The sequence below is a fragment of the Salvia hispanica genome, chromosome 2 (assembly GCF_029641045.1).
Source record: "Salvia hispanica isolate PSC_SH4W2 chromosome 2, Shi_PSC_v1, whole genome shotgun sequence".
In the NCBI taxonomy this organism is placed as follows: domain Eukaryota; kingdom Viridiplantae; phylum Streptophyta; class Magnoliopsida; order Lamiales; family Lamiaceae; genus Salvia; species Salvia hispanica.
This window is the reverse complement of record NC_142693.1, coordinates 31,456,122-31,469,627: the sequence shown is the minus strand read 5'-3', so window position 1 is coordinate 31,469,627 and position 13,506 is coordinate 31,456,122. Positions and strand designations below refer to the sequence as shown.

At 36.9% G+C, this 13,506-nt stretch overlaps 1 protein-coding gene across 1 annotated transcript; it reads left to right on the top strand.

Annotated features, from left to right (window-relative positions):
* Positions 1 to 7,663: 7,663 nt before the first annotated feature.
* On the top strand, positions 7,664 to 8,620 carry LOC125192559 (putative serine/threonine-protein kinase PBL25). Its single transcript, XM_048090172.1, has one exon. It carries the CDS (start codon positions 7,664 to 7,666, stop codon positions 8,618 to 8,620), a length of 957 nt encoding a protein of 318 aa, XP_047946129.1.
* The last annotated feature ends 4,886 nt before the right edge of the window (positions 8,621 to 13,506 follow it).

The following is a 13,506-nucleotide window of genomic DNA, read 5'->3' as shown; positions in this document are numbered from 1 at the left end:
ACCTTAGCCAACTTTTTTGCAACAAAAGAAATTACAACACCATTTTCACAATCACATCACAGCAGTTAGAGAGAGAGAGTCTCTGCAGTCTGCAGATAGAGAAGAAAGAGGCTCAAGTAGTGTTCAGGTATTCATCATTCTCACCAAGATCTTAAGCTCATGATTTTTCAAATTGGTAGTACTATTCTAGTAAGCATGCTATAATTACACCTATGTGTAGTCTTTGCAAGTGACATAGAAATAAAATCACCATCTCAAATGATAAAGATTTATAGATGTAATTAAGCAGATAACTAAACAAAATAGGAGTATGTAAGAAGCCATCAAAATGTAAAAAAGCTGATGTTAGGAAAATTTGTGTTGTAGCCATTAAACCTTTTCAACCAAACCCCAAGACTGATTAAGGAGGTTTTCAGTTTCTTCTTAATTGCATATAAACTTAGTTTCACCTTCTAATTTCTTAGATTCCTCTTCAAAGATGGGTATTTTTGGTCAATTCTGATTTATTCTTATGGGCCACATATATTGTTTAATTAATATTTGGGCTTAATTCCTCTTGGGCCACATATATTGTTTTTTTATCCACTGTATGGGACTCTTTTTATTATTTGACCAGAAATTAAATCTCCATATCTAACTATTATATACCAAGTAATCAATTGATTGTTGTACTCCTATAATTTTCATTTCTTTTTAAACCGCAAAATGCAATGGGGACCAACTATTGATATCTTAATTCCCTCTCTTAGTCATTCCGACACACTAAATAGTTACAAAACCTACCAAACTGTTTGAATATTGCATACTAGGTACTACTTTCATGAATAACAACATTTATACCACCCTTGTCATATCTATCTAATATAAGTATAGCCTCTGTTGATCATGTTGTCTAATTATGATATTTGGATAATGTCTTCTTTCTGTGATTATGTATTGGACTTATTTAATTTTTAATTTTTTTAATTTATGGAGTATAATAATTTTTGTGTTTAGTTTTAGTGTAGTTTTTCAAATTCTTCTTGGACGTCGGTCTCCATCACCACTATTACATGCAGTCCTACAATCTTGTTTTAATAATATATACTCACACTACTTACCATCCATCATCTATTGTCATTCAAGATATTAAAGGAAGCAAATTCAAGGTTTGATTTGGATTATGAAATTTGTCAAACTGCAGAGTACCTTTTTTGAATTATTTCTGCAATGTGTTTGTGTATGTTATGGAGTACTTATTAATTTGTAATGGATTCAATTAGGGAAAACAAGCTTCAAGATACAAGTAACCACATTCACCCCTACTGAATTGATAAGATGGCATCGTCCTCGGCGAAAAAAAACTGTCGCAAATTCACTCTGAGGGAGATCAGATATCCCATCAAGGATGCCATTAAGAAAGATGAAACGCTAGGAACAGGAGGTTTTAGTAAAGTTTATAAAGGTTATATCCAACAAGACAAAAGGAAAGTAGCTGTGGCTGTGAAGTGGCTTAAACAAACTTCCGATGAAAGGGGGTCGGGATTTGATGAGGAGATCGCTGCACTAACACAGATCAAGCACCGCAACATCGTGTCTCTTATTGGCTACTGTGATTCTAAGGGAGAGGAGATTCTTGTGTATGAATACATAGCCAATTTTACACTACACTATCACCTCCACGAAAGGCCAAAAACTGACGGCAATAGACCTCTCAAGTGGAATGAACGACTTGGAATATTAATTGGAGCTGCTCGGGGTTTGTATCATCTTCACTACTGCATCCCCAGCGGCTCATTTATTCATCGCGACATCAAGAGTTCGAATATCCTTCTTGACGATAATTTGGTGGCTAAAATTGGAGATTTTGGCATGGCCAAATGCGTAGCCTTGGATGATCATGATCCACTTGACAATGAGCGTGTAGGCACGTTTGGGTATTTGGATCCATACAGTAGGATAAATACAAGGGCAAGTGACACCTATTCGTTTGGGATTATGGTATTTGAGGTATTGAGTGGAAGACGGGTAGTTGATGATAGTCGTCTACAGGAAGAACGCGACTTTGCCACTTGGGCTAAAAGGACGGAAGCTGACAATATATTAGACCCAGTTCTCCATGAGAAGAACGTCGTGGAAGGTAGACGAGAGGCTCTCCACATATGCTGTGATGTCGCAAGAAGATGCTTGGGTTCTGAACCAGAGGAACGGCCTGATATGGGTCAAGTTTTGGGCCAACTTGAGTTAGCTCTAGTCACATCCCAAAATAATTCAACGCGGCCACAAGTTGATGGCCTTCTCTTGTCACCATTTGCATTGGACAATACGGATGTTGTTGTAGGATCAACAGGAAGTGTCGTTTACACGGCAGTCATCCGCACTTCTGGAATGAGAGTGGCTGTTAAAAGCTACAAGTGCAAGGGTTCAGAACAAGCCTTTCGAGAAAAGGTTTGCATAATTTTTAGTAGTTTTGATTTAGATTCATGATGCATATATTAAGAATCAATCTATTGTTTGTAGGTTGAGAAATTGTCTAGCCTCAATCATAAAAACGTGGTGAAGTTATATCATTTTTGGATAGCTGAATATTCGGAATTCTACATGTATGAACTGGCTTTAAGGAAGTCTATGCATCACTGTCTGCATGGTATGCTCCTCCTTCTCCTCCTCAGTTAATTTTTTTTATGTACATATAGTATAACTAACAAAGTAATTTATTTGGTAGAATTGACGTGGGCGCAAAGATATCAAGTTGCTGTTGACATTGCAAAAGGGCTGTGCTACATTCATGATGAGAAGGACTTGATTCACCGCAACGTCAAGTCTAGCAACGTGCTGATATTTGAAGATGGAACCGCGATCTTCTTATATCAAAGCCCTGTAGCTGTAATGGTAGCTTTCCACTTCCTCTGCCTCTTCGCGGCAGAAGGGAGCCGTGCAAGCTCTTTCATCCCCCTGAGTACGTTATATATTGATCTTTCCTTGAGATGAATTTGATTGTACTAGTACCAACACCGGTTATTATGTGATTGCAGATTTTCACAGGATGGTGATACTTTGCGTGGTGATATATACAACTATGGTGTAGTTCTTCTTGAACTATTGACTGGTAAGAAACTAGAAGATCCCACATTGACAAGTGGAACTAACCTTGTGAGTTGGGCAATACCATTGCTGACGATTGAGGAAAAAGATGATCTTAAGAGTTTTGGGGGAATATTACTGAAGAATGCACAAACAGAAACACCACCACCAATCAATGAGGAAGGGCTGAAAAGGATTGTCGATGGTGGACCTAAGGAGGACTACTCGAGAGTGAAAAAGGTAAAAAAAATCACTCCAATATCAAAATCACTTGATGTTTGTTACAATTACTTTGTGTCTTTGTTGCATTGACATATACAGATTGCTGAAGTTGTTATATGGTGTGTTGAAAACCAACCCTCTGCCCGGCCAAGCATGGACAAGGTTTTGAAGTACCTTGATACGTGCACTGCCCCAGAGTCTGAACATCCAAGCGAGACCACCAACAAAAAACGTAAGCTGCAGCACTGTCAAACCCAATAGCCCACTCGCCTCCAAGACTATGTCTAGCCACTTGACATTTTTTATGTTGTTACTAAAATTTAAGAATGAGTTCTGTTATTAAGGCCAAGGCCATAGGAAATCGAACTATGAGAAATACTTCTTTCGTCAAATCAAATTTCTCAAATTGTTACTAAAATTTAAGAATGAATTTCGTCCGAATTCTTCAATTATCTCCAAAACTTTATGATTTGTGTATATTTGTGCAGTTTGACGTTAACCTTTCTAAGCTTCTCTTCATTATAATTGACATCACCATTAATCACAGGCAAGTTTTTGAAAGTGGCAACGCACAAATATACATAAAATTGTCATGACCCGTGTTATTATATCACAGTACTCCCCCCTCCTTAATAATTTGTCACTAATTGACGAGAAAAAATTCAGTGAACCATCCACACCATGTAGGCATGATGAGTTGGTGTGCTCAACAAATAATTATTTGACAAGTAGAACTCTATAAAAGCTAATATTCCAACTATACGTAATTATACATGGAATCTGTAAATCACCATTCAATGAGTATTACAATAAATTATGGAAAAATTTTCAAAATATTTTGAACCTTTTTAAATATTCTCAACTACATATTGAATTTAATGGGAATAATATTTGCGTACACATAATAATACATGTGTTTTGCAATTTTATTTTATAGTTTTAAAATATTCTTACATTTTTATATGCTATTAGAAAAAAAGTTGAAATTAATACATTAGTATAGCCACACTTCATTATTTATGTACTTAGTAGAACACACGTGATATTATATACACAAACGTATATTAACCTAAAATAAAAAGTTTGGCTATTAATTTAAATCTTGTTGATATATTATTAATTATTTCAACTTTTATCTATTTTTTGATAGAATATAAAAACTTAAGATTTTTTTTAAATTATAAAATAAAATAACAAAAAACATGTAAAATTGTATAAATATATTACTCCCACTAAATTCGGAGTATGTATATGACATAAATACAAAATATTTAGATTTTTTCCCATAATTTAAAGTAATAATTGACTTGTATATTTACATCCATTAATTTCTATATATAATTATGTATAGTTGTAATATAACTTTTATATGTTGGACATACCAACTCATTGTGCCAAATGGTATGTGTAGATTCTAGACTAGAGAATTTTTTCTCCTAATTGACTCAACACTAAACTAAATTTTAAGAAATGTAATAATAGAATATAGATTAAAAAAAGTTAATAGTAGTTTTATAATAAAATATGAGTAAAAATGAGCTAGACGAAATACACTTATTACAAATCTAACGAACACGAATAAAAGAGATGCCTTATACCTTATAGGTGGAACCGACGGCGACGGTGAACTCGGAAGAGACCGACGTCGCCGTGACCATCACATGCAGGCGATGGCAGCCGGGAAAGAGGGCGGCGGCGGCGACTACGCAGTCTTTTATGTTTGGGCCAACCTGTATATTTGGGCTCATTTCACTTAGTATTTGGTTCTGCTGGGCTTCAAATTGAGAAGAGAGGAGCCCAATTCGGTTTTTAAATATAACGAGGTCTGCAGAATTAAATTAACCTAGGAGAGCCCATTTTTTGAAATTCAAAGAGTTTGACTTGTTTTAATATTAAATGATCCATAATTCAAGGTGTGGTCGAGTAGCATGGGACTCGTCCATCTCTAACCAAATGTTCAGGGATCGATCCCTGCCTTAGGATATGGAGCAACTTTAAATCCTTGGGCCAGCTGTCCACCTATTGAGATGCCTACAAATCAGCGCGGTGAATAGTCACTGGGCACGCCGATGAAGACCAAATTTCCGAGTTGAGGAAGATTCCAAGGATGGGAAAAAACCCTTGTATTTATATCGAGTCTTAAGAAAATAATCTCTAGAATAGTTATAAATCAAATCTCCAATTTAAGTTATAACATAAATCTAAAATAAGACAAGGCAAAAATATATGATGCATATCATCAGGTTAGTAAGTACTAGTATTTTGATAAACATGAGTTTTGAATGTTTTTAAAGCCTCAATCATGCAAATTATATTCTTAAATTGCATGTATTGTACATTTTAGTAAGTATCTTTCTTGAAATTAAATTTAATATGTAATTTTTTTTTCTTAAAGGAGAGAACCACAAAGATAATATTGAGAAATAAATAATGATTTCTGAAAATCTTGAAAAGTGAAAAAGAGAAACTTTTTCCAACCTATTAGAAAGTGGATAAAAATACGAATTATTTTCAAAATGATATTTTATAAGCTTCTGATGATCGTTGTTTATTCAAACAATGTTTTCTTGCTATAAACTTTTGTGTATGATACTTATCTATTTGGTTTGAACTTAAGAATATAATTCAGGTTCGAGCATGGGTGGTGTATACAAGCAACCGAGGAAGGTGGTCACCTTCCCAGCACGAGAAATGTTAATGGTGACCAGAGTTGTCAACTGGGTCAGGCTATCCTGGTCCATCAATGAAATGAAGTGGACCTAAGCTGGGCTCATTGGTTGAAATGGGCTCTAATTGGGCCATTTTGTAGACGCAGGCCTGAACTAGGCCTAAGACCATCTAAAATTTCAGGATTTTAATGTCAACACAGTATCAACACAACATAATTATGTTGACATTTTCCTGTTGATGCTTTTTTGTGATCTGTTGACATTTTTCAATGGTGCAGATCATAGTTTTGAGTTTGTAGAATATGTATATATGTAGTATATAATATAACATATTATATTAAATCAATAGAATATATATATATATATATAATATTATATTTAAAATATAATTCGGTTATTTGGCTTTTTCATTTTTTTTTTGCCGAACCGAACCGAACTGAAAATTTTATATTTTCAAAATCGAATCGAACCGAAAAATTGAAAAAACAGAACCGAATTTCAAAATTTAGATTTGGTTCGATTCTGATATTTGGTTTTCAATTTTTTTTGCTCAACCCTAAAAGTAAATGTGTAAAATAAAATAAAAATTGTAAATGTGCATTAAATGAGTGCGATGTTTATCGACGGTGATCACATAATATATGTAGAATATCATTTTTATCTCTCTCTGTATGTCCAAACTATTATTAAGTGAATGCATTCTTTTATTAAGGCCACATGCAATCGAATTCTGATAAATTTTCCTTTATCAAATGAATTACACATATTATGAGGATTACTTGAAATTTTTACGTTGTTACTAAAATTTAAGAATGAATTTTGTTATTAAAGCCATATGCAATCGAATTATAACAAAAACTTCTTTCGTCCAATGAATTACACGCACATAGAATAAGATTTCGTTCATTATCTTCAATGTAAAACCAAATGTAGAAAACAAACGCTCTATATATTTTATTTACAATTCTCCAAATTTCGTCAGAATTCTTTGATTATCTCCAAAAACATGTATGATCTCGTTACCGATCTCAAACTTTATGATTTGTTTATATTTGTGCAGTTCATCTTATTCTTTCTAAGCTTCTCTTGATTATAATTATGATTTGTTTTATATATGTGCAATTTATGGTTTTAACAATGTGTTGACATTAACTGGTTGACAATACGTTGACATCAATTTCTTGAAATTTAACAATGTGTTGATAGTGTGGACAATATATCAGCAGAGTTTGAAGTTAGTACAATATATAGAGTTTGCATATATTATTACTATATAAGATGTGATCAAATGCAAACTCTAAATATTGTACAAACTCCAAACTATGATCTGAACCGTTAGAAAATGTCAACGGAAGACAAGATAATACAAAGTAGAAACAAAAGATATCAACACAGTGTCAACGGTTAATGTTGTGTCGACATTGTGTTGAAGCTGTGTTGACATTTTTAGTTGATGTTATTTTATCATCTGTTGATATTTTCTAACAGTCCAGATCATAGTTTGGAGTTTGTATAATATATGAGTTTGCATTTTATCACTACTCTCTCTATATATATAATATTAAAAATCTAAGTAGCCATTAAGGATAATTAATATGAATGTTTTTTTTTTTTTAATCTAAATCAGACTTTACTTTTTGGATACCAACTTGAGTGAGAAGATGGAAATGGCAAAACATATTCAGAAATTCTCTCTATTCAGTATCAAGATGGCCACCAAAAATTTCAGTGATCAAAATAAAATTGGGAGCGGTAGTAATGGTATAGTGTATAAAGGTAACTTCGGGGAAAGGTTGGTGGTGGTAAAAAGGCGGACGAGTAGTTCAATTCCAAAGGATAGCATGTCCTATGAGGAGATTGCAACACTAAGTCATATCCAACATCATAATATAGAACATCTAGTTGGCTACTGCGATGAGGAGGGCGAGAAGATTGTTGTGTATGATTTCGTAAAGAATCATACACTGGCATATCACCTTCAAGATGAACACCGCTCCAAGCTAGGCTGGAATGTTCGACTTAAAATCTTAATTGGAGTTGCTCAAGGCCTGTGTCATCTTAACAGCTGCCTCCCGAAAGCCTTTTGTTTACATAGCAATCTGAAGAGTTCAAATATCCTTCTAGATGAATATTTTGTGGCTAAAGTTGCAAATTTTGGGTCGGCTAAACGTGGATTTTTGGTGGAACTCTATAATCATTGTGATATAACGACAAAAATTGACACATATTCATTTGGGATTATTATGCTTGAAGTATTGAGTGGTAGACGGGTAATTGATCGCAGCTATAACTTGATCACATGTATTTTCGAGAAAGAAGCTAGCGATATTTTAGACCCACTTTTGCGTGGAAACATCTCCCAAAATAGCCTCAATATATGTTGGAATGTCGCTAAAATATGCTGCAGTGAACATACATTGCCAACACTACATATGTCATCAGTCGTGTCCCATCTTGAGACAGCCCTATTCATGTCCAAGACTGACTCGAGGAATGTTGGTAATATGTCGCCGAAAATTCCACTATCTGAGTTGAAGCTGCATGATACACGCCTCGAGGAAGGCTCAGCCAGGCCCACACTGATCGGGAACCACGACCAGGCCCAACGGGGCACCAAACGTACATATCAAGAAGCCCACGGCAATACTCTACATACACTTAGATAATTTATCTTTTCCTTATTTTATAGATTTGGTGTTTTCTTTGTTGGTTTTGTATTCTCGGATTCGTTTACTTAATATCGTGTTATTGGAAATTGGAAGGATTTGCACTTACGCTACAAGTTTTTGGTAGAAAATTAAAATTTGATCAATTGGCTCAAATATAAAAAGTTTGATCAAATTAAAGTTTTTGTCATCTAACTAATAGTAATTTCTTTCAAAATTTTATTATAAAGTGCGCCTAACTAATTGGAAAGCTTGATAATGGAAATGTACTTTTGTCAATTTCAAGTTTGATCTCACATTTATCTCACCACTCGTTACATTTTATGTAAACCATCGACACTTTTCTCTTTTAAAATCCAATTTCCATCGATTGATCCATCATTTATCAACATAATTATTCAACTTTCTGTAACACAGTCTTCCAAATTCTTTTAAAATAATTTTTCCAACAAATTGATTGGATATTTATCACCACACTCTCTAATCTCTAGTTGTCTCGAAAAAGCTTAATCCTGCTATGAAAACCGTCGTCGCCACTTAATATCCACCGTGAAAATCGTCGTCGTTTTTTCTTGACGCAACGGTCGATCGCACCTGTTCGCCTCCGTTGTCAACATAACCTTCTAGTGTCCACGGGTAGAAAGCGTAGGTTGGATGAAGATGAAGAATCGATATATGATAATCGTTAATGCTAACTAAATAATTTGGCATGTGTAAGAAATTGATATTTAAGCATGTTTAGTTTGTAAAACTGAAATAGTTGTTAGTAAGATTATTCGAAGAAATAGTCGTTATATAGCTCGTAATCCCTCCGTCTCACAATAAAAGTTATATTTGGTTTGGACATGAGGACTTAAAAAATAAAGAAAAATAAGTTAAAAAAATTAGGGGAATATGAGTCTCACTTATATATAGTACTCCATCCGTCTCCAAAGAGTATGAACTTTAGATTCGAGATAATTCTTTTAACAAAGCAAAAAAATTATAATCTACGTACAAAACATCCTGAAATAAATACGGTGACACTTACCTTTAATAAAATTACTAAATCTTATCTTTTACTACTTATATGTATACCAATATTAATTTAAATTCCTTTCTTAATCTTATTCAGTTACTGTATTTAATTTCTATATACTCTTATACGTCCAGTATATGTTGAAAAAACAATATATTTACACAAACTTATGAGGACAACCATGACGTTTTATGTCTCGACTCGAAAAAAAAACAATTAAGCATTTCGGACGGTCCATAGCCCATAGGGGTCGGTGTTACGATCCTCTATATCATAGGATATCCATATTATTTAGTTGTCTATTTGATTCACCATATCTATCCAATTTATATTTAGATATTTATTTCTTATTCAATAAGTTAGGGTATTAGTATGCTAGTATTATAAATACGAGAGATTATATCATTTTATCATTCAATCAATGAATGGATGAATATTTTCCCCTCCAAAGATATCATGTGTTTTTCAATCCTAATTTTGGATTCCCTCCGCCGACCCTGATTGGATGTCGGAGTATTCTATCAGCCGCCGAGTTATCTGCCCGACGGGAGCGACTCCCGTACACAGAAACTCCGCCATCGTCCGCCGAGCCTGTTGGTCGCCGGAAATTTACCTCCACTGCCGAGCGAAACTCACCGCCGGTGCTTGTTAAGGGAAATACCCTTAACAACTGGTGCTTTCATCCAGCTCTCACCCTCCCACCATTTCGAATCAAAGCTACGCCGCTGCCCGACGGAAAACATTCCGCGCACAACAACTGCTTTGGTTGTTGAGTCCTGCCTGTCCGCCGAGCTCTAGTTGCCGGACAACCTTACTTCGCCAACACCTTACGAGAAGGATTCCCGCGCGCCGCGTCGAAGTGATCTCATCCCCCGAGTTCTGTTATCATATCTTACAACTATCATCGCCAATTCGACCACAACCATGTGTCACGCAGCTACGCCGGAGTTGGGTGCAGTGCACAATACCTTCCGGATCGGCAACCGCTATCCCGACCACCTCACCGAATGGAGTCGGTCCAGTCCTGCCGCCCCACCTATTGGGATCTTCACCATAACCGAAGACTTATGGATTTCCAACACTATGATCCACCACAACCACCACATCTCCAAGAACTGTGTTATGAACAATTGATCGACCTATTGGATGCTGCTACCTCCAGGTTGAAATCACATTTTGAAGAAATCGATCGTCGTCTGACAAAATTGCAGTCATCAAAATCAGTGTATGGACAACAACCCTATGCGGACTTCGATTTCAAACCACCCAGGCGTCGTCCGACTTGCTGGGATCCGCCATCCCAAACGTCCGGTCACCGTAGCCGTGTTGGAGAGATTCGCGCTCCTCCGCTACCGGAACCTCCGCAACAGCCGACTCCAGACCTGCTGTGCTAGTAGCTCCAAAACAGGAACCAGCACCCCATGCACCCTAACTCCCGTACCCCCACACGACTGCAGTTCGTGCTCAACCTGAAGCCTCCGCCAAGTCACCGCTGTTCTGCAGCACCACCGCCTGCTGCTGCTGCGGTCAAATCGTCTGCTAAAACAACCAAGTATAACATCGACTATTGAGCTTCCGCCCTATACCGCGCAGAGCCCTTGCCAGCCCTTTCTACCGCTGTATGTGCAAGCTTCATTATGGGCCTCTACTCGTCAACCGCAAGCTGGTGTCTCAACCTTAAGGAAAATGGAGTGGGAAACAAAGTTAGACAATAGTGAAGAGAAGTTGATCGTACTTATTAATGCGTGGAATCAAAAAGTGATAGAGAAAGAGAATGAGTCTACTGCTAAAAGTGAAGAAGAGGTCAACAACACTTTTCTGAAGCTGATCGAGAAAGCGATAAAAGTTGATACTCATCGATCTACTTTAGAGACGAAAGAAAAGGATTTTAGTGTGTTGACTGAGAAGCCAAGCAAAAGAAAGAGCATGAAGATTCATAGCCTTGTTGATGAACACACATATGGATTTGTATTAAGAAGCAAGACAATCAATTAGAAATGGAAGAGAAGCAAAGGAGGGGAGCACACTTTTCAAGCACTTGCTTGTGTATATGTGGATTTGAATGTCACTGAGATTACAAACATGAATCCTCGATTACCATCGCTCGACGCCGATGCACGGTTGATTCCTCCACGAAATAACAAGTCGTGTTTGAGCATTGGACGTGTGGCAGAGCTTTCCATTTTAGCGTTGTGATACGAACCCGGGTAGCGCTAAACCAAGGAGAGTTAAGTGAAAGAGGTGACAAAGAGTCAAGCCGCAACTTGGGTCAGATTCGAGCAAAGATTCGCCTATCCATATGATGTCCAAATTCTCGTCAAAGACCACCATTGTCTTCATCGTCGAAAGAGCTTCGCGTGCGTATCTTGCACAACTCAATCGGAGTTCGGATGAGGAAGTTATGGTCATTTTACGAAAATCGCGCAGTCAAGCAAAGGAGGCTCCAGAAGGTTCACGCGGGGTGTTTTAATATATGAAAACACCCGACGGGGTGTTTTGTGCCCGGGAAGAATTCAAAAGGCGGGATTTTGAATTATTTGAAGTGCCTGTTCATATTCTAACCCTAGTTTGAGTGACTTTTCATCTCTCAATCTCCCACATCTATAAATAGGGCCTTTTGTATCATTTGTAATAGATTAGAGATTAGATTGAGTTTAGAAAAGGAGTGTCTCCTTTGTGAGAGTCCCTCCCCATGTTGGGTGAGATGAATGTTTGGAAAAATCCATGGTCGGGCTATGGTTACTTTGTGGTTAGCCCGGGGTTAGCCACTTGGTAAATTCACAACTAGCACCATGTAGCTAGTGGCGGAGCTTGAGTGAGAGTATACCCTAGGGGCGGAGCTCGAAAGAGTATACCTCTAGTGGCGGAGCTTGAACGAAAGTATATCCTAGTGTCGTGTAGCTAGCGAGTGAGTCGATATAAATGGTTGCTTGGATGAAAGTTGCCAAGGGTTGCCATCATCTTTTTGGCTTCAAGAGGTCATTTGTTCACTTCTCAATTTCTTCCATTACGATCCCCCTCGTCCATTCTATTTTTGTTCTATCTTTTTGTGGGATGGAACATCTATCCTTTTTAGTGTAATATTTATTTAAGTTTCAATGTAATGTGTTTTTATGTTATTGTTGTAGTGTTTTTAGTTTGTACTAGTTTTTAATTGTGCTGTTGCTTTTACAAGAACAAGTCTTGGGCTAATTTTGGAGATTCTCATCACGTTGAATTTGGACGACCACATCAATCTGCCTTCGTTGATTTTTTATGGAGGTGATGAAGGGAAATGGTCAGCTGCTCGGTGTGTGTTTGATCCAGGAGGAGACGCCTCGCCTAAGCTTTTGCTTTCAACTATAGTCATTGCTTCGTGGTTTCCACCTTGAGGACAAGGCGAATTGTAACTGTGGGGGAGTTGATACGATCCTCTATATCATAGGATATCTATCCATATTATTTGGTTGCATATTTGATTAACCATATCTTTCCAATTTATATTTAGATATTTGTTTCTTATTCAATAAGTTAGGGTATTAGTATGCTAGTATTATAAATAGGAGAGATTATATCATTTTATCTCAATCAATGAATTAATGAAATATTTTCCCCACCAAAGATATCGTGTGTTTTCCAATCCTAATTTTGGTCCGCCGATCCTAACTGGACGCCGGAATATTCTATCAACCGCCGAGTTATCTGCCTGACGGGAGCGACTCCCGCGCACAGAAACTCCGCCATCATCCGCCGAGCCTGTTGGCCGCCGGAAATTTACCTCCACCGCCGAGCAAAACTCACCGCCGGTGCTTATTAAGGGAAACACTCTTAACCGTCGGTTGCCCTTGTGGCCCTTCTTCTTGTTTCAACCTCCTTTTTCCCTCAATCT

Excerpts from the sequence above, each read along its gene's own strand:
- LOC125192559 (XM_048090172.1), top strand. The coding sequence starts at position 7,664 with ATGGCCACCAAAAATTTCAGTGATCAAAATAAAATTGGGAGCGGTAGT.